The sequence below is a fragment of the Mesocricetus auratus genome, unplaced genomic scaffold (assembly GCF_017639785.1).
Source record: "Mesocricetus auratus isolate SY011 unplaced genomic scaffold, BCM_Maur_2.0 Super-Scaffold_15014, whole genome shotgun sequence".
Taxonomy (NCBI): Eukaryota; Metazoa; Chordata; class Mammalia; order Rodentia; family Cricetidae; genus Mesocricetus; species Mesocricetus auratus.
The window spans coordinates 16,050,781-16,073,820 of NW_024429186.1; the positions used below are offsets into that span (position 1 = coordinate 16,050,781).

Consider the following 23,040-nt stretch of genomic DNA (forward strand, 5'->3'; position numbering starts at 1 on the left):
CAATGGGAGAAACTTCACAACTAACTTTAAACTGTAACCTGTTGCAAGTATGTGGGACAAATGCCCTGTTTCTCAACTTAACTCATGGAAGACATAACTAATCCATTACAGCATTCTTTCTGCTGAATTCATAATGAATCTTTAATCCTTCTTCCCACTCCAGCCACCACAAGTCAAAGCAGGGTTGGCATGCACAGGGGCATCTGCTGACCCTCCTGGAGCCCATCTACTATGAGAACAAGTCATATTTAAAACATTTCCACTATTATGGCAGAGGCACAAATAGACAGCATATGCAATAGCCATGACACCATTCCAGGGCTCCAATGACTTCTGCTCTGTGTGGGTAAGAGAGATGTAAGGGAGGACCAGTTCCTTTCATTTTTTTTCATCCATTTACCCGTGTCATTGAGTTAAGAACAGGTCCTAGGGTAGTCCACTTCAGTAATTTTTCAACTTTGATGAAATTTATTAGCATAGACCCTAGGAGCTCAGGAAGTTGTCAAGACACAGCAAAGGAAAACACATCAAAATTCATTAATATCATATTGATGGAACACTTTCAAAGCAGCCATTAAAAACAAAAGAAACATTACTTCTAGGAGAATAAAGATAAGAATGATCGCTGACACTTTCTCATAAACTATGCTAACTGGAACTTAAGGAAATCAAGCCAAAACTGGTCTAGAAGTTCCCTGCCTCCTTGCTAACCATCATAGTGCTGAAAGGTGCTATGCAGACTGCTGTCTCACCCAGCCCTAGGCCTTGTGTGCAATACTAACCAGCCAGGTAAGATGCAAGCAGCCTGACCTCTGTTATGAGTGTAGGCAACCACCTCCTGATGGCACTTAAGGCTCACTCCACAGGAGGGAGTTCACATCTGCTACTACAAACACACTCAAGTCTGCAGCTGGGAGAGTGGAGGGAGGGTCCTAAGTGCTAGTGTGGAAGCTATCTTGTTTTGTTAAATGCACATGATGTGCCCATCAAAGTGCCTTCTACGTTTATGTATGTAGGTTAGTGCTGCTATAGCTTTGATTAGAGACGCTTTCATTTGCAATGAACAGAAGTCATTGCAGAGACTCATAGCTGATGTAAGTGACAAAAGGTGACTGTTGAATGCTCAGCTATATATGGGGGAATGGCCCACTTGTGCATGCACGCGCGTGTACACACACATGCTAGGCTCCAAGGAACATCTTGGAAGAGGGGGCAGAAAGAATATAAAAGCTGGAGGAAATGGGAGAGTGGTATGGAATAATGACTTCCAGGTACAACAGGAGTTGAACTCATAACAGCTGTGATTACCTGCTCAGGAAAGATCTGCACAAACCCTATCAACCTCTCACAGAGAAGGAAAGGGACCCACAGGCCTGAGGATTTATACACAGTGAAGAGTTGGCAGTGGAGGAAAAAAGTTTTCTGAGTGGTGGAGCCACTCACACAATGTGAGTGACCTACATGATGGGCACGTTGTATACAAAAGGATCTAAAAGGCAGAGATTGTGAAATGGGATTCTTTCAAAAAAGCATGACTCTATTATAGGTGTATGAGAAACACTCAAAATACATACAAAAATGGTTAAACAGAAAACTATGCCGAGTAAACACTCATGCGTGGAATCTGGAGTCCCCACATAAATGTCAGGCAAGCTGACCCAGAGCAAGAATCATGAGCAGAAAAAACGACGCTATTCCGTACAGAAGAGAGTGCTGAGAGAGTAAGGCACAGAACAACCGTATCTGTCCACTTTAAAATACATCTTAGTTAAAACTCCCCTTCGACTCATGGTATAAGTCATGCAATTAACATTGACAAGAAATGTTAGAAAGTATTCAATACCAAGATATAACAAATTACTGAATTTACATAACAATTTCATGAGATAAATCGGAGCAACATTAAAGGGGGAAATGTATAGCTTTAAATTCTTATGGTAAAAATAAAAAAGGCCTAAAAAACATTTATGTTGTTTCTCTATGAAGTTGGAAAAATACAAAATCAAGTGTAATATTTAAAAAAGGAAGAAAAAGTACACAGACAGAAGTTAATAAACCTAAAAGCAAAAACACAGTACAGAAGATAAATAAAAGCAAAAGCTGGTTCTTTGGGAAAATCAATGAAATTGATAAGCTTCCTAACCAGCCTGGTGAGAATAAAAAATCACGAGACAATATAGGTTACCCACGTCTGAAGTGAAAGGTAGGGTTTCTGCAGACCTTTGACACCAACAAATTCATACATTGGATGAAATGCCCAGAGTTTTCAAAAGACACAATTTTGAAATATGTCCCAATGAATACTATCAATTCCAGTAACTCTACAACTGTCATAGAAATTGAATTCACAACATAAAATCTCCCCGTTGAAACAACAACAACAGCCCGAGTCCAGATGGCTTCAGCTGGAATTCAGGGCTCCCTGGAAGAATAACTGCCATATAGACTCAGAAAAGAGAAGTTCTTGAGACTCTTCTCAGCTCATTTCATGAGGCTGAAATTACTGCCAACAGGGCTACATGACAATTAGAAAACTATAAATGCCCCTCATAAATACAGCTTTAAGAATACTTACCAAAAAACTGGCAATAAAATACAGCATGGCAATACGGAGTTTATCCCAGAAATTCATAGTTGGTTCAAAATGCAAATCAAATCAATGTAATTGACCATATTAGGAGCATAAAAAGAGGAAGTCATATCAGAAAGAGGAATCATTTATCCCAAACTGACCTTCATTCATTAAACAATCTCAGTGAAGAACAGACAGGAATTACCTTAATCTGATGTTCAAGAAAAACATCTGTGGAAAAATCATTGCTGACACCATGTTTAATGGTAAAACCTCAATACTCTCACCCCAAAGCTGGGGAGGTCAAGGGTGTCCACTCTCAGTGTGTCTGTCAAACTCTTGAATGGTCCAAGGTAGTACAGAAAATAGGACAGAAGAAGACAGATGCAAAGAATGAAGAGCAGGGGAGAGACTGAGACAAAGACAGACGATGAAAAGGGAAAAGGAACTGAAAAGCATCCTTATCGGGCCTGAGGAGACGGCTGAGCACCTGCTACTCAAGCACTCAGGGTTCCGATCCACAGAGCTCATGTAAGTAGGGGTGCAGGCAAGGGCCGGCACAGCAGCTGGCCTGTAATTCCAGGCTTGGAAGAGGAGACTGGGGATCCCTAGGAAAGCTATAGCTAATAAGATTAGTTCGCCACATCAGTAAGCTCTGGTTTTGACGTCGAGACCCCGCCTCAGTAAATAATGGAGAAGGACAACTGAGGGAGATGAGAGAAAACCTGGGCCCTCTGAACAAAGGAGCACACACATGCACCCACACACGCGTGAGCACACTACATTATACATTACACATTATACATTACACATTACACATTATACACAGAGACACATGAAAAGAAGCGCCTGCGGGGGGGGGATCTTCATTTTCAGAGCACATAATAATTTTTAGACGAATTCTTAAGAAACTCACAGGTAAGATGGGAAAGCTAGCATGGGACTTTATCAAGACTTCAGGTTTAAAAAAAAGCATTTTAAAATCAAGTCATTTCTACACATTAGCAACAAACAAATAGAATGCTAAGTTTTGGCATTATTTACAGTAGCAACATAAGCTGTAAGATATTGCAAATAATTTTAACAAAATAACTTTAACATCTATATACAAAAACTGAGCAAACATTGCTGAAAGAAAAAAGTTAAATACCTAAATAAGGAAGAGATGATCTGTCTGTTGATTAAAAGACCCAATATTGTAAAAATATCAATCTTCCCAAATGAATCTATCTATTCAATATTTATGAAAAACTCAAGCAGATTGTTTTATAGAAATGACAAGGTCGGTGAAGATTTAAAGGCCATCACATGATTTCAAAATATTGTTTATTGTGTGGGATGTATGCATGTGTACCTTTCATGTGTGTCTACATACATGCACATATATGAGTGTGCATGTGAAAGCAAAAGATCAACACCAAATGCCTTTCTCAATTTTTTGTCTCCATCATGTGTTTTGAGACAGGGTCTCTCCCTGATCCTGGAGCATCACCAATTCAGCAAAAACTGACCAGTCAGCAAGCCTCAGAGATTCCCCCCATCTGCCTCCCTAACACTGAAATCACAAGTATGCACTCCCATGCCTGACTTTTTACGTGGGTGCTGGTCCTCGTGATTACATGGGAAGCATTTTACTCACTACATAAACTGTCTCTACAACCCCTCAAAATATACTGTGGAGCTGAAGCGATAGGATATAGGTACAGCTCTAGAAGAGACATGGAAAGAAAGAAATACACCATTTTAGAAACCGACCTGAAAACTATGTGGCCAATTACTTTCCAAAGAAGAAAATCAAAATCAGTTCAGTGTGAAGAAGATAACGTTTTTCAACAGCTTGAGTTGGGATAACTGGGTATTCCTGAGGAACATGCCAAAACAATCGAAAGAAAGGCAATAATTCACACTTAATTAGAGAAAAAATTCTTGAAAAAGTACCCAAATTTTGCATTGAAAGTGCTTCATTGGGAGCCAGTGAGGTACTCAGTGGGTAAAGGTGCTTGCCACCAAGCAGGAGGACCTGTGTTCGAATCCAGAAACCCACATGGAAGGAAAGACTCAAATCTCACAAGTTGTCTTCTGACTGTGACCTGTGTGCTATGGTACATGCATGTGCACACGCATGCACACATGAAAAATTAATAAACAAATGTAAAACAATTCAAAGAAAGTGCTTCATATTACAGACAAACATCAAAGAAAAGATATTTCAGCCTCAAAATGTTCATGAAATTTTTAAAAATAAATGAAGAAAAACAAGGAGATTTTTTGGGGGGCTTTACATGACAGAGTTTCTCTGTATTGTTTTGGAGGATGCCGGTCCCGCCCGGCCTTGAACTCACAGAGATCCACCTGCCTCTGCCTCCTGGAAGCTGGGATTAAAGGCGTGCGCCACCAATGCCCGGCACAAGGAGATTTTTATGAAAGACAAAAATCACAGTGGTCTAAAATTCTTCTTCCATCATTCTAACCAGAAAACAATGAACAAATATTTACACATCTTTCACAGCGAAGCAGATTTTTCTTGGGTAAAGCCATAGGAAGACTTTTTAAACATACTCAAACTTAAAAGAAATAAAAAAAGTATATTCCATTGCCGAGAATATTTTCTTCACAGTATAGAGGCAAGTGGCAAAATGATAACCAAGAGATTAAGATCAGCCTTGATCAGGCTTGTCTGGGTTATATGAGACCCTGTCTCCCAAACACCACACAAAACAAAATAAAGATGTTCTGAGACATACAAAAGACACAGAAAATGTAACCCATAATGGGGGAAGGGGGTGAGAAGAAGGAGACTTAGACTAGGAATTAGGAATAAGGATTCTAAAATAATTACTTTAGGTAATTGTTTTGTCAAAATGAGACTTTCAACAGAGAAATTAAAATTCTATTAAAAAGTACTAAAAGAAATAAAACATATAAAATCAATAATTTAGTAGATGGACTTTTAAAAACATTGTACGTGGCAAGAAGAAAGAAGAGATCCATGAAAGACAGGTCAATGTAAGTACAGCTTGTTTTGTGTGCCCGGGTGCTCACATGTTTCTGTGGGTGACTGTGTGAGTATGTGTGTTTTGCGGGGCTGGGGGCATTGCGCGTACTCATAAACATGTGGAAGCCGGAAGTGAACTTGAGTGTCTTCCTCAGTCACTCTTCACGTCATGCTTGGAAATGGGGTTCCTCACAGGAGCTGGAGCCCACCCCCTCAATCCAGGGAGTTCCTATCACTGCTTCCCCAGCATGGGCGTCATGAACATAGAGCGCCCCACCCTGTTTATCATGTGAGTGCTGGGATCTGCACAGGATCCATCATCACTTTTGAGATTCTAGACGAGAAAAGGAAAGACTGTCTGGATAGGATGGCATCCAAATTCCGGTGATGCCAACAACAGGCATAAAACCACATACCCCCAAGCTCAGCAGATCCCAAGCAGACTAAATACAAAGACAAACACACTCCAAGCATGAGAAACTATTAAATACCAAATACCAGGAAAGACGCAAGTAAAAAATACGCATTGCACTGAAAGCTACACTGATTTCCTCTTAGAAACAAAAAACTGATATAATTAAATAATGTTAAATGAGAAAATCAACATTCAATAATTACAATGAAATTAAGGTAAAATCTCCAAGTTAGCAATAACTCAAGATGTAGAAATTAAATGATACTCTCCCATACACTACAAAGAAAGATCTAGCGATAAAATGTTTAAATAATCTGAATGTGTGTTTGTAAAAATACAACACACGAGAGCTGGAGAAATGCCTCAGCAGCTAACAGTACAGGCTGCCCTTCCAGAAGACCCAGGTTCAGTTCCCAGCACCTATGCAGACCTCACGACCATCTGTAACTCTGCTCCAGGGGATTGCTGCCCCCAGCGTGCCTGCGGAGCACAGACAAAGATGCAAACAAAACACACAAATAATGACAACAAAACTACAAAAGCATTTATAGAAGTACAGAATGTCAACACCTGTCAGATACAGGAAATGTAAAACTTAGAGCAAACTGGTCATTTATAATAGATAAATAAAAATCATTTTAATGTTAAAATCAATAGTCTAAGCATCCTCTCCAAATCTTAAGAGAGAGAGAGAGAAAAAATTCAGCTCCAGGAAGTATTAAAAGATGAAAGCATAACCTTTATCCGTCTCCTCTGGTTTTGATTTATTTTACTTTATATGAACATTACGATAAAATTTCGAGATAAGAGCTTTAAGTAACTGGAAATGAAACTTCCTGAAACCGATCAACAGACTCGGCTCCCGACAGCTGACACAGGGTGAAAACCCTGCAGTTAGGAACAGGCTGTAGTGTCTACTCTCTCACTGCTGTGCACCAGACCTGCTCAGAGGGTCTCGGACCAGGAAACAAGGAGGGGAAAAGGCAGCGGGTGGGTACAAGGATCAGAAACGACGGGCATGGAGTGTCTCCTGAGAAACCCAGGCAGAAGCACAGAAGTGCTTCCCAAGCCAGCCTGGAATGCTGAGTTGGGTCCCCAAAGCCCACATCAAGGCAAAAGGACGGAAATGGCTCAGTGAAACTGTTCTCTGATCTCTACACATAAAACATGGCATATTAGCTCATCAAACACATACACAGGCAACAATAATGCATTTCAAATAGAAAACAAAGTGAATTGCCAACTACCATACATATCACTGAATTGCATATGATCTTCATAGTAGTTTCCTGTATCCTGGCCCTTTGAAAACAAACCAAATATTGATAAACTAGGACACTTGGAGAATAAAAGAACTAATATCTTTAACATTACAGATGGAGCCTGGAAACACTATGTTGATGAGTAAAATCAGACAGGAAAAGTGCATACTCTTCCATCTTATTTGCATACCCAAATTAGATGAATACATTAATTCTATTAAAACTGCATGAGTGATTGATTGTCCATGGGTACAAGAGGGGTATGCTGATCTAAAGAGACAGACTATGATTTCCTGTTTTGTTGCTGTTGTTGTTTGTTTGTTTTGTCTTCATGGTGACCACAAGAGCATCATCATACATCAGCTAAAACTGATGCAGCAGCACACTCAATCCCTGTCGCCATACCAGTCATCCATACAAAGTGCACCTCTGTTAAGTACTGTTACCACTAACAACACTGGAATAAAGCCTGACATTTCCCAAAACCAACAAGACATCAACTGCCAGTTAGAGAATCACCCTGGAAGACAAGTAGAAATAACAGAACTAGATAGAGCATAGCCAAGTAGCCAAAAATAGATAAATAGATAAACAAATAAAGTTTGTTACCTCTAAATTAGCAATAACCAGTGGTGTACATCCAATAGCAGCAATAAAAATAAAGATCATAAAAAACTTTCAAGGAATATGAATAAAATGATTACCAGCTTAGAACTGTATACATTTAAGAGGGTCTCCCATTCTAGGCCAGTCTGATGTACACAATAAGAACCTTTCTCAAAAGGATAAATAAATAAATAAATAAATAAATAAATAAATAAATGACGATACTTTTCAGATAAATACAAAATGGAAAAACTTATCCCCAGTAGATTATCATTAAAGGAAACACAAAACTGTATTATTTTTAAAGTTAAATTCCAGGCTGGGAAGATGACTCCGTGGCTTGCCAAACAAGCATGAGTACTTGAGTTTAGACCCCCAGAATCCATGTAAATGCCAAGTGGGTGTCCTGGCCCACCTGTGACCCAGCACTAGAAACATGGAGATGGGGGTGGTTACATCATACAAATACTTTCAAAAGTCTGCATAACTCTATTAGTTTGTGACAAAGTAAATTTTAACACAAAAAGAATCATGAAAGATTAAAAAGTGAATTTCAAAAAATGGTAAAAGTTTCAATTCACCTGAAAGAGATTGAATTCTAAATCTGCATATACCTACCTACTAACACCATCTCTCAGTATATAAATAGCAAATAGATTAGAACAGGAAGGAATTAAACAAATCTATAATTATAGTAAAAAAAAACCTTCAGGGCTTTGCTCTTGGTAATGACAGACGGCTCAGTGGTTAAGAGCACTTGCCCTTACAGAGGAGCAGGTTTGACTCCTAGTACCCATATGACACCTCACAACTGAGTGTAACTCCAGTTCTAGGGGGATCTGAAGCCATCTTCTGGCCTTTTAGGGTACTAGGTAGGCATGTGATACACAGATATACATGCAGACAAAACAACCATACACATAAAATAAAATAATAACATTTTAAGTTCAATGACAATATAGAGGGTTCAAACCAGACAAGTAATAAATCTAGTATATTTCACACAGAATACTACAAGTTGGTTTAACTACACAGTGATATTTTAAATAAAATATTAAAAATAAATAAATAAATGAAGCTGAACTGTGGGATTGGATGAGGTAATAAAGTGCTTACTATACAAGAATAAAGGTCTGAATTTGACCCCAGCAAGAGCATGCCTCCTGTTCCAGAGAGACAAGAGGAGACCTGGGGCTTGCTGACCAGTCAGGTAAGCCAAATCAGAGTTTCAAGTTTAATGAAAAACCCTGTCTCAAAAACTAAGGTGGAGCCAGGCACTAGGGCACCTATTTTTAATTCCCACACTTGGGAGCAGAGGTAGGTAGATCACTCTGAGTTTGAGGCTAGCCTGGTCTACAAAATGAGTTCCAGGACAGCCAAGGCAAGTTAGTGAGACGTGGTGCCTTAGTTAGGGTTTCTACAGCTGTAATGAAACACTATCACCAAAAACCAAGTTGGAGAGGGAAGGGTTTATTTGGCTTACACTTCCACATCATAGCCTTTCACTGGAGGAAGTCAGGACAGGAACATAAACAGGACAAGAACCTGGAGGCAGGGCTGATGCAGAGGCCATAGAGGGTGCTGCTTACTGGCTTGTTCTCCATGGCTTGCTCAGTCAGCTTTTTTATAGAACCCAGGACCACCCACCCAGGGATGGACCAGCCTCCTAGGCCCTCTCCCATTGATCAACCAATGTAAGACCTTGAGAAAATGCCTTACAATTGGATTTCACAGAGGCATTTCCTCTTTGATGACTCTAGCTTGTGTCAAGCTGACACACAACCAGCTGGTACACTCTGTTTCAAAATAAAAATAAAGTGGAGAGTGACTGGGCTGGGAAAGATACCTGGTACCAACCTGTTGCCTCCACACTCCCATACGCATGTGAGCATGTAGACACGCATGAGCATTTACACAAGCACACACCACATACACACACAAACATGTACATACAAAATTAGTATAGTATATAATACAAAATATCTTGTCTGACCATAGAAGAATGAAGCTATAGCTATCCTTATCAATTAGCAATAGGTAAAAGAACAAACCACTCAAGAGCTTAGAAATCAGTGCAGAAGTGTTGTCCTGAGCAGTGATGACCAGAGAAGGGCAGGAACCACAGCATAATCTCACAAAGATCTTTGACAAAAGCCAAAACCCTTTCATGATTAAAAATTATGAAGAATATAGGAACAGAAAGGCGATAATATCTCAGCGTAATTAAGGACACTTATGACCGATCTAAAGCCAACACTATACAGATGGGGGAAATAGGAAATATTGCCTCCAAACCCAGAAATGAAACACAACTGTCCACCTTCTCTCTTGTTATGGTGCTTGAAAACTCATCCAGAGTGATAGGCAAGAGGAAGAAATGGGCACAAAGAGGAGATGAAGAAGTTAAATTATACCTATTAACTAGTACTATGAGACCCCTCTTAAAAGCCCTAATGAACCCACACACACATCTGTTATATACTTCCATCAGCCACAACGTACAAAAGTCAACATTTAAAAACATTAGTAGCTTATACACCAACAGAACCCCTGGAAAAAAAGATTGGTTAAACAGTCCTTACCATAGTAGCTTCAAAAACTAAAATAAAACACAAAGGTATAAACTTGACCAATGATGTTACAGTTCCCTATAAAGAAAACTATAAAGCATTAAAAAAGACATTTGAAAAATGGAAAGGCCCCCATATTTATGGATCAAGAAAATACTCTGTAAACAAACCATATTCTCAAACGTGATACACAAATCCCAATACAATCTCCATCAAAATTTAGTGATAGTCTTCACAGATCTAGAAAAAAAACTAAAATTCATATGAAAACACAAAAACTTATGAAAATAGCCAAAGCAATCCTAAGCAAAAAGAGCAATACTGGTGGCACCACAGCATTGATGTAAACTATACTACAGATCCATAGTAACAAAAACAGCACAGCATTGGCACAAAAACAGGGGAGCAGAAGACACAGAATTTAACCCAAATGACTCTACTTTATCCTAGAAAAAGATACTGAAAACATACAATGTTTAAAAAAAACTTATTTAACAAGTGATGCTGGGGAAATCAGATATCCACATGTAGAAGACAATCAACTAAAGCTTTAATGTAAGATGAATCATTGGAATCTTCATAGGGAAACATTTTAAGCATTAGGCATAGACAGTAACTGTGGTGATTTGAACAGAAATGGCCCCCAGAGGCTCATTTATTTGAATGCTTTTTCATCAGGGGAATGGTGATACTTGATAGGGACTAGGCAGTAAGGCTTTGTTGGAGTAGGTGTGGCCTTGGAGGAAGTTATGTCACTGGGAGTGGGCTTTGAGGTTTCAGAAGCTCAAGTTAGTCCCAGTGTCTGTCTCTCCTCGTGATGCCTGCCCATCTGGATGTAGAACTCTCAGCTACTGTGTCTGCCTGCCTGCTGCCACACTTCCTGCTATGACAATGGACTAAACCTCTGAACTGTTAGCCAGTCTCAATTAAATGTTTTCCACTATAAGAGTTACTATGGTCATGGTGTCTCTTCATGGCGATAGAACATTAGCAAAGACAATAACTTTTTGAATAAAACTGTAATACATTGGTAAATAAAACAAAACTTGCCATTGTAAGCACATGTATCAATGTCATACTGAAAGCTCTCTGTACAATTAATATGACTGATGTTAAATTATACATTTAAAAGAATCCATAAAAGTCTTGTGGATTAGAAAGGAAATATATTTTTTCTATAATTACATGATACACAAAAGACTGTTTAATGAAGTTATTACAATAAATATGCACTCCTAATGAGAGTGTGAATTAGCATAACTGAACTAGGAAGTTGTTTATCATCATCTATTAAAATTGGATACACGTATGCCTCTTACTCAGCAGGTTTATTCATAGGGATATATTTCAGATTAAACATATCAAAATATTCTCTGAGTAGCATTATTTCAACAACCAAAAATTAGAAACAACTGAAACATCTAGAAGATATGAAAATTGAGGTACACGAATTTTATGGAAAATGTGTAGCAATGAAAGTGAACAGACAACAGTTATCCTCAACACACAGATAACACACATACACACACATGTGTAGACACAGAGAGAGACACAGACACACACACAAGTAATGATGCTTCCTCTCTTATAAAATGCAAACTCAGGCAAAACTAACCTCTGATGTTGAAAGGAGGGAGAGGCCATCACTAAAAGAACATATAGCAGAAAGGATCCACAGACACTTATTTGTGGTTTCATGCATATGTACAATTGCACCAACAAGACACATTTTAGTTCTGCAGATACAAAAATCAAGATAATTGCAGAGAATAAAGAGCCTAAAGATGGGGAGAGCACAACAGAAAGGCCTGGCTCAACCTTCTCACACACACATCTCAAAACTCCAAGTGCACTAACATGGGTTAGATGTCCAATAACCCAGACCAACCTTAGCCTTACTGTATACCTCCCATTCTCTCTGTTCTGCCTAGAAGTGTGACCATACATTGCACCCATGTCCCATAGTCAGACGGTAAGTAAATGACAATGGTGGTGTTCTTTGCTACAAAGCCTACTAAGTCACTTACTATTTGGCACATTGTTTTTTTGTGGGTTTTTTTTTTTTTTTTGGTTTTTACGAGACAGGGTTTCTCTGAATTGTTTTGGAGGCTGTCGGTCCAGCCCAGCCTCGAACTCACAGAGATCCGCCTGCCTCTGCCTCCCGAGTGCTGGGATTAAAGGCATGCGCCACCACCGCCCGGCCCTATTTGGCACATTGTAACCAGACAATCATTGTATAATTTCTCTTTTGTTTTATTTCATTTTATTTGCATGGGTGTTTTGCCTGAATGTCCAGCTATGTACCACATGTGCTCCTGGTGCCCGCAGAGACCAAGAAGAGAGTGTCAGATCCACTAGAAGTGGAATAAAATGTGGTTGTGAGCTGCCATGTAGGTCCTAGGATGTGAAACCAGATCCTCCAGAAGACCAGTCAGTGCTCTTAACTGCTGAGCCATCTCTCCAGCTTCTGTAATTTTTATAATAAAATGTGGGGAACAGCTGGGGATGTGGATAGCTCATTCAGTAAAGAGTTTGCTGTATAAGCCGGAGGAGCCGAGTTTAGATCCCCTGCAGCATGTAAAAAGTCAGGCATGGCTACATGTGTCTGTGACCCCAGCACCGAGAGGTAGAAATAGAAAGATATGACAGGATTGCTGGGCAGCCACTGAACAGTGACATCCAGATTCACTGAAACGACCCAATTTAGACAACGAAGAGTGGGAGAAGAGTACATCTGACCCTGATGTCTGGCCTCCATCCATGCAAACCCAAGCGCTCACATGCACACCACGCGTGCACGTACACACACACACACACACACACACACACACTTTAAAAATAAAAACAGGTTAGGGAACCTCTTGGTCTGGTAAGTGTAGCACTCACTCATCAAAGAAACTTCTCTTTTCAACAGATGGGCCCATCATAGAATTGGTAAAATACAGAGAACAAGTGATCACGAGGTACCTAGCTTCAACCAAAACATCTATAATACAATCCTTGCACGTAAGGCTCGAGGAACATTTCAGAAGAAGGAGATGGAAGCTTGTAAGAGACAGAGGACTCAAAATCTGCTGTGAGATTGTGTCTCCTAGAAATGCCAGGGAAGCTACACCTCAACAATGCAGCTGCCTAAACAAGACAGGAATGAGGAGACCAGCAGACTAACATGGAAGGGGGATGTCAAGGCACTAAGCTGTAAGAACAACAGATGCCAGATGCCCAGTGACACAGATGATGCCTTTCCCCCATGGCTTTCTGCTCCCCTCATCGTCTATTAGAGTGAGAATTCTAAGAGAGCCACTTATCAGTGACGATGGTGCCGGGCTACAAGAAGCACTTGGTACCCAGCAGCGAACAGAGGGAAACCAAACACATGACGACAAGGACAGATTGACAAGTGGTGCCCCCAGTCAAGAGAACAAGAAAGGATTGCTCTGCTCTTAGCATGCAAATGCTGAATGGATTTTAGTAAGTATGCACTGGTTTGTCCTTGCTAGAGGCTTTGGCTACCCCATAAGTGGAAATGACCATCAGCGTTTGAGATTGTGGGATGCTTTGGACAGTAAGTCTCATGAAAACCTACATAGGGAACCCCTTTGCTTTTGGAGAACAACCCCAACTCCTTCACAGGAGTAACCAGCCTTCCACTAGCCTCCTCACTCACTGTCTAGCTGCCTTGTAATTTCCCAGGTGCTAAACGCCACCAAGCGGTGTCTGTTGCACCCACCCACCTCACTCATGTTTACACACTCAGTTTTCCTCGTGTCTAGTTATGGACTTGTTACTGCCTCAGTTGCCAGCTGAAGTTTAACTCACTGGAGAACCTCCCTTAACAAATGCGTCTCCCCCCAGACTGGTCTGTGACCAGGATGAGCCGGGAGCCCTCCCATGATCCCCACAGATCTCTTGGCTCTGCCTTAGCGCTAGTAGCCCCAGAAGGCAATCTCTGAATATTTCCCCCACAACCAGTGTGGAAGCTCTAAGATGCTAATGACTACAAGATGTTTTGTTTTCCTCATTGGTGCACAGAGAAATGCCTGGCCAACAGGCAGACACCCCATAAATATTTGCTGAATAAAATGAGTTTCCACATCTAGATACCCCGTGAATATTTGCTGAATAAAATGAATTTCTATATCTAGTCTGTATTCAATTTAATGAGGTCTGCTTTTGTGCTGGTTTCCATATCAATAACAAAAATACAGTACATGGAACAGTCTTCTCATCAAATATTTATCATATAAATAAATCTCATTGGTATCAATCACCAGAGGGGTTTGACGCTTACGTAGGAACCCAACTGAAAAGGGTCAAATATTTCCGCCATTTCACTTCTTACTCTATTGACATGCCAAGTATTTGCTGGTTTTTTACATTCAAATTATTCATCCAGCAACAATGAAACACTCTCTACTATCAATACAAAACATCAATAAAGAGACTTTAGAGAAGTCCCTGTCCACCTTCCCTGCACTAACATTGCTACCACTTGTCATCCTAGTATATATACCGCTTGGAATCCGCCTTCCACGATGTAAAGCAGATGTTGAGGGGAGGTTGTGTGGACATCAGAAACTCCATTCGCTACTGGGATTTTTCTCATACTTTATGATATACGTAAGCCACAACCTAGAACCTTGTGTCCATCAGTCTTTTTTCACAAGTTTCTTGGTAGATACTGTCAGAAGAGTTTCATATAGCTCAAGCTGCTTTTAACCCACTATGTGGCCCAGGCTGGCCTTGAACTCCATAGATTTTTACTTCTGCCTGCAGGGTGCTGAGGTCATAAGAGTGGGCTGCCATGGTTGACTGTGTCGTTGCGTTTAAAGTTACTGTTTCATTGTTGTGATGGAACTCTTCTAGTAACACTGGAAATATTGCCAAGAACAGAATTAGGCAGCTGGGGCTTCTACTAAATGATAGCGAATCTGCAGTCTTGCTCCTGTCTCTTGTGGTTTTGTCATAATTAATCTTAGCAGTGAGCAAGATGCATCCCTTTGGATAGCAACTGAGACAGGGGTTGAGGTAATCTGCTATGATGTCACAAATATTTTAATTGGTATGATTAAGGTGTTTTTGTTTTTTTGAGGTTTTTTTTTCTTGTTTTCCTTTGGGTTGTTTCGTTTTGAAACGTGTTCTCCTGGAGTTCACGATGACTTCAAACCTGACTTTGAACTTCTGATCTTCCTTTCTCGGCCTCCCAGCAGCTGGGATTACCACATGTTTGCACCACCACACAACTGCTGATTATCTTAAGAGATGGGAGCTTGTTATGTTGCCTCTGATGGTCCCAAAATTCCCAGGCTCACTGAATTTCCTGCCTCGGCCTCCCCTATAGCCTGGGCTACCTGCTAATTGCCTTCTTTATAAACCCAGTGCCAGAAAGGACTCGTGACCATGTCTAGTGTGGCCTTTTTCACCCAGGGCGAGGCATGGGAGGCTCAGGTGAGATGAACACGGGCCACCACAGAGCTCTTTCCTTCTTACCTGTGTACTGCAGCCCCCTGTACTCGCTTATTGCCCCAGGAGGCTTCAGGTTGGGCCAGTAGTGGAAAAGCATCTGCACCGCGGGGGGTTTCACCTGTGAAGGCCCATATGCAATCACATACAAAAGGTCCTGCAGGAGGAAGGAACACACTCTGACTCCACAACACCAAGTGAAAATAAAGATGGAGCACCCAATGCCTCCAAAGCAGTAGCAACTCTAAAAGAGAGTTTGAGGTGGGCCATTTCCCAGGATCCCATCACCCAGGTGTACTTCACAGATTAAATTACGTTAGCATATCATCTTCATCATTTATTCATGAGCCTGTTTATATGTCCTGCAAATGATGCCCTCAAGGAGAGTTCAAAAGTGCACTGTCCACTAAACCCTCTAATGAGATTCAAATAAAAAAAGATTTTTACAACAGTGTATGCCCACATACCAAACATTGAATTTTAAAAAAATGTTTCCCTAACCACATTTCTTAGCAATTCATAGCTACTATTTGAAAAAAAGAAAAGACAAATTCTCAAGCAGTTCCAAATTAAAAGCATATTTGTCATGCAATATATTTGCCTAATTCAATGAATAAGACACATTCAACTATTCTGACAAGACACCCTGTTCTTAAAGTTTCATTTCTGTTCTAAGTGATAATTTTACCAGTAAAAATAAAGTACCGGTTTACCACATCAAAATAACAAGACAGGTATTAATTTGATCAAAACAAGTTATAATATGTAATTGTTATGACTTATATAAATCAAGTTAGTGAATATGAGTCAGTCTTAATCCAAAACTTACTTTCCAGACTTCTTGTTTATATTTCATGAGGCATTCCAATAATTGACAATGATACACTGTAAGAAAGAAAATATAACTTATAATACATTGTAAATACCAGAAAATTACCCTTGGAGATATAATAATAAATCACTTCAGTATTCATTTTCACTTTGATCATTAAATTAGAAAGTACTTATCACACTTTTAGAAATCGTATCAGTCCTTAGTTTTATCAAGCTTTATTCCAAAGCCATTCAGAAGTACTTTGCAAATTGTACTAACAAAAGAAATATTACAAGTCTCTAGTAATTTATACTCATATAATATAGACTTAGCCTGATACAGCTAAGAACTACGTGGGAGGGTAAATCCTCACCAAATGAGGTCACAAACAAACTCGCATTTCTGAGAGAACTCATTCTTTGTCAGATGCTCCTCCACACACGTTACCTCACAAACACCAGGCTACAGTTAGGAAACTGACGACGACTTTCCTATCATGCCCAGGGTTGAAAAAAGTACCAGCGACACTTGAATTGGATAAAACAACAATTTTACCATTTGTTCAACCGTCGTGTCCTCTCATTGTAAAGAAAGAGTATACCTCAGGAACCCCCAGCAGATTTCACTGGCTGGAACTGAGTCCCAGTTATAGGAGATTTGTATTTTGGCTTTTCATTTGTTTTACGTAAAATGTTTTTATTAACCCTTTGAGAATTTTCTGCAGTGTATTTTGACCACATTCACCCCTACTGAGCCATGTCTCCAGCACAGCGGGCTTGATCTTCTTTGAGCTGATGAATGCAGTAGTCCTGTCATGTCCAGAACACAGTTTCAAGCCCGTCCTCCCTGGCCTACCGCTCCTATACTCTTTCCTGTCCCTCTTCCATGATGGTACCCGAGCCTTGGGAGGGAGGGAGGAGGCTACAGATGTCCATTTGTAGCTGAACATTCCATTGACACTTGTTCTCTGCACGTTGGCCAGTTGTGAGTCTCTATATTACCTAACACACACACACACACACACACACACACACACACACACACACACAAACCTGGTATCTAAGAGCTGCTCTGATCTATAGGTATAAAACGATGAATTTTTAGGGTAATATGACAGTATGTCCACTTAGCAAAATAATAGTAGTAGATTCAAGCCTGGGGCCTGGGAGTTCCCTAACCACTTATTGTTATTAGCCTGCTTTACAGTACCAGGCATCCATTTCCTCCTGTGTCTTGGGCCTTAAATGCAGTCTAAACACAGCGGGCTGCCCCCATAATATCTGTACCACTGTTGCGCCCATGGGCATATTGTGCCCATTATTGTAGTTCACAGGGTTCATAGCTGGTTAAAACCGCTGATTATTTTAACCCCAGCAGCCTACAACAGCACCCTCTAGTACTATAAAAGCTACCACATAGGAAGCCTCACAGTCAGTATCAACCTGATTTCTCCATTTCCTGTGACCAAAGTGTGTGGTGTCTTTGTGACAGGGTCTTTTACAGGGGACCAGTTTAACCGCACAACAGCAAGTTTCTTTGGTTTGCCTGTGCTCCCTTGCAAGGGAAAACATCCATCCTAGATAGATTAGTGTTCGGTTGTTCAGTTCTTTTCATAAACTACCTTCCAGCTCCATCCTAACACTGAAGTTCAGGAATCGGTGACCTGTGTCATTCAAATCCTATGCATACGCTTCGGTGACCTCTGTGTCCTTCAGATCCCATGGACACGTTTCATCTGAATTTTCCCTGACTACAGAAGTATTTGGCACTTCCCTCTATTTTTAAAATCTCTCTCCTTGTGGCTTCATGACACCGTATGACCCTTCTCTTCCTGCCACCTGCGGTGGACACCACTGTTGATATTCCACTGCTGACCAAAGTGCCCTTTCTTCCCAGATACCTGCCAATACACAGCCGTTCTCCGACTCTGCTGGAGCTGCAAGTGACGATGGGACATTTCTGGTGACAGAATCTGCTGGGGAGATTCCAAGGTGTGTGTGTGTGTGTGTGTGTGTGTGCGTATGTGCCCTTGGAGTTGGAGTTATAGGCAACTGTGAACCCCTGATGTGGGGTGGGAAATGAACACTGAACTTGAGTCCTCTGGAAGATCGTGCTCTTAACCACTGAACCATCTCTCCAGCCCCTGATATTTATGATACACAATCAGCTACAAAAACCAGTCAATAATCTTTGTTTCTCCACCCCTGCTCCATTCCACCAAAATTTCAACAGTAGAATGATAAAGCTTACTTTAAACATTACAAGACTGGTGTTGGGGTGGGTTGTTTTGTTTGTTTTGTGAACTGATTGCAACCATTCTACGTGAACTTTGATGAGCTTTGTAGATGGCAATAACATCATAGTGTCAAACCATTAAAAGTTTGAACACACCAGCATGCTTTTGATCCCAAAGCGACCCTAATGGATACTATCTCACATCTTAACTGTTTCCCATGTTACTTGTTTTGAGTCAGAAATGTACTCCCCCACATAGAATAGTTAGTTGACTATAAACATCACCCCGTAAACAGATTTGAAAATAACAGAGATGATTTTTGTATGATCACAACAGTTTTCCATCAATTCAAGTCTAAGAAGAAAATGCCAAATTGTAGCAATTCACAATATTTACCCAGCACTTAATAATGTGCCAGTCGGAACACCAAGGCCAAGCAAGTATGTGCACACAGATTTTTAGCTTGTTAATCTTAACAACACTTTATGAATAGCTGGAAGAATTATCCCATTTTATGGGTGAGAAATTTGACCTTGAGGCAGAAGAGCTTGTTCAGGTTCGCACTGACTGGCCGTTTGCAAATGAGTTTGGAAAAACTCAATCCTTTGACATGCCCTCAAAAGCCCCCAGAGCCAGCTCAGGTATTAGACAGTTTGTCTGGGTCAAATCACAGCTGCATCATCACAAATCTCTCCAGTGGTGATGCTGAGGGGAAAATGAAGTAGACCTGGTAACTTCTGTCCCCTGTGCTTTAAACAGCTCTCATCCAGAGACTACAAAGCCAAGAAGGCCGGCTGGCTTCTCACTGTTTGTTTGTTTGTTTGTTTGTTTGTTTGTTTTCCTGGAGCTGACACTTCTTCATGTGAATTATATGCTTTTCAGAGACTTGAAGGCCAGTTTGGCTAAACCACTGACTCTTCCCTTGGACCTGCCCATGTCTACTGAGTGACAGGGAGAGGCGAAGAGGCCTGGCATCCCTCTTCATGTTATCTATTTCCTCTCCTGCCTTACTCTTTAGGTAAGATTCTATACATGTGTATGTTGATCAGTGAAGAAACTTGTGTCCAGAAATATAATACAGGGTTATTTAACCTGGCCTGGACTTGCCTGGTCTCTCTTTCCTCACATCAAAACTGAATACATCCACCAGCCCCTGTGACCGGAACCACCAGACCATGACAAAAGCAGTGTCTATGAGGGTTCTGGAATCTCTGCCTTGTCCCAGGAAGATAAGAATATTCCTCCTTTCATGACCCCATTTCCATCCATCATCACTCCTGTCCCGCATCTGGAACCCGACTCTCCTGGGGTTAAGAAGCTGTGTGTGAGCACCATCTCCTCTCTTCTTCATTATTAGGCCACCGAATAAAGACTTACCCCCCACCCCACCACTCAGACCATGAGATGAAGCCCCAGACTCCACAAATATCTAGCCTCAAAATATCCACTCCATCCTAGTGTTGCCCAACATCAGGACCCGCTCCTCAGGACTAGAGTTTAATTCACTAGTGTCCAAATGAAGAATCTTCTCAGGACATATAAGTATGAATTATATTTTGATGGTCTTTTAAGGTAAATAGTGAGATATGAGATTATAGCTTGCCCTAAAAGAACTTTGCAGCTAAATTCACATAATAATCACAGAGGTGTTACACTTGAGAATGTTGTAGACGGAATATACCTCTCAAAATCCACATGTTAAAGTCTAACCCCAGAGAGACATCATTGGGAGGTGGGGCTTCAGGATGTGCTTAGGTCATGAAGGTGGATGCCCCATGAGTGGGGTTCATGCCCTTCTCTTTAACATTTTAGTGGTGCTGGTTGTATTATCATTATTTAAAATGTGTTGGGGGAGGTTGAACATATGAGCGCTGTACTTATAGAGGCCAGAGGAGGGTACTAGATATCCTGGAGCTGAAGTTAGAGATAGTTGTGAGGTGCCCAACATGGGTGCTGGGAATTGAACTTGGGTTCTCTGTAAGAAAAGCATGCACTCTTAACTCCTGAGCCATCTCTCTATGCGCTCCTCCCCCCAGTGCCCTTAGTTTTTAAAGGATTCAAAAAAAATCTCCTTGTCTTTCTGCTATGCAAGGACAGAACAAATAAATTCATCTATGAGCCAGGAAATGGTTCCCTACCAGACTAGCAAATCTATCAGCAACCTTAAACTTGGACTTCCCAGACTCTGAAACCATAAGAAATAAAAGTTTAATACAGTCAAGCCACGGTGCCGTAGTATTTGTCTCAGCTAATCTTGACTAACAAGTGAGTGTGAATTAGAACTACCCAGGAGACACACTGCTGTGTCTCTGAGGATGTTGCCGAGTTGTTCAACTGAGAGGGGGAGACCCTGGGAGGCACCACCTCGTGGGATGGGCAGTTCCGCTGAATAAAGAGCAGAAAGCAATGGGAACTCCAGCATCCGCCCCTCTCTCTGCTTCCTGACTGTGGGTGCAACCTGGCAGCTGCCTCACATTCCTGCCACCTCAGCACCCCTTAAACTACAAGTCAAAATAACGCTTTTCCGCCTAGGGTTGCTCCTGTTGGATACTCTGCCACAGCAATGAGACAAGTAACTAATGCGACTCCAAACAGGCCGAAGCAGAGAACTGGTGCCGAGATGTGGGACGCTACTGGAACAAAGGCCTGAAAATGTGGAAGCCACTTGAGGTACATTCTAGAAAAGGCACCGTTACTATGAACAAACCTTTAAAGACAACTGTGTGAAGGCTTAGGAAGAGAAAGAAGAGCAGGGAAGCCCCACTCTTCTGGAAGTATGCAGAACTCAACGTTGGAGGCAATACTGATGAGGTGTCAGACAGAAACAGGAAACATGTATTTGCAAACTGGAGGAAAGGCCACCCTTGTCATAAAGTGACGGCAAACTTGGTCACATTATGTTCACATCTTGGAGTTCTACAGAAGGTGGAGTTTGTGGGGCATGAGACTGGCTGAGGAAATCCTTAGGGAAGTGCTAAAACCTGTTTGTGATTTTATGCCTGTTTCTGTTATTGTTTTCTGAATATTTATAGTGAAATTCCAGAAGAAAGAAATGACTTCAATCAGAATTATTCACCAAAGATGAAATCAATTGAAAGTTTGGAAATTCCTCAGACTGTCTGCATTGAAAGGATAAGAAGGCCTGGGAGGGGAGACCACTGGGTAACTGACCAGGGAGACAGGAAACACATGGTCAACCGTCACCTTGTGGTCTAAGACTCCCCCAAAGACAACTTAGAACACACCTCCACCAGAGGTCTAGACAACAGGGGCTTCAAAGAGCCACCAGCAAGTTGGGGACCTCACACTGCAGATTATACCTAGGTCCTACACTTTACCTTATTCTTTAGCTGCCAAAATGAAGCTCTCGGGGTACCAGAGTATGTACACTACCAGCAAGAAAGCTGTGGGTTCATGGATACTTCCACTTAGAATTCAAAGAATACCCTGAAAAGCCATGGGCACCGGACCCCAGATAGTGGGGGTAGAGTTGTGGAAGACACAGGGACAGTCACCACAGCCCCTGCTGGACTGATGGAGGTCAGGCTGCCTAAAGCTTTGGTGGCAGGACCACTAGAAGCCTTGGGGTCAAACCCTTACCCCACAAAGCAACAGAGGAGATAGGACTGCCACCACTGTGGGCCTCGAAAGAAGGGCATCAAGTCAAAGAATATTAAGTGCAAGGCTATGGTTTGATGTTGAATCTCCCTTTGGGTTGGGATGTCCACTCTCTGGCTGGTACACCACTGCATTTTATGTTTATTTGTCTGTTTGCTTTTGTTTAGGGACTTGATCTTCAGCTGCCCCTGTGCTAAGCAAGCATCCCACCAGTGAGCTGCAGCCCTAGCCCTCACAGTTATGTTTTGGAAGCATACAACATATTTGCTTTCATATGGTCACAGCCAATGAGCACTTCATTCTGGGATAAGCCATTCCTCAAATCTGACAGCTACGGATTTGGATGGTATTTCTATGAGCTGTTGGACCTCAGAGGTTTGAGTTGATAATATTTTTAGGGTTGTCAAGATGGAATTAGTATATTTCAGACAGGAAAAGGGCATGAAATTAGAGAGATGGGGTAGAAAACTGACAAATCAATTATCCATG

At 41.2% G+C, this 23,040-nt stretch overlaps 1 protein-coding gene across 15 annotated transcripts in view; it reads right to left on the reverse strand.

The window, feature by feature from the left end:
- The window catches only part of Unc79 (unc-79 homolog, NALCN channel complex subunit), a 234,441-nt gene that overhangs the window by 149,071 nt on the left and 62,330 nt on the right, over positions 1-23,040 (reverse strand). For all 15 annotated transcript variants that reach the window (XR_005876171.1, XM_040742598.1, XM_013112205.3 and 12 more), the window contains 2 exons: positions 16,713-16,768; positions 15,911-16,040 (listed from right to left, as the gene is read on the reverse strand). Coding sequence is in view for 14 of the 15 variants with exons in the window: in XM_040742598.1 (XP_040598532.1) it covers positions 15,911-16,040; positions 16,713-16,768 (186 nt within the window). In the remaining variant the exon portion in view is untranslated. The remainder of the gene's footprint in view (positions 1-15,910; positions 16,041-16,712; positions 16,769-23,040) is intronic.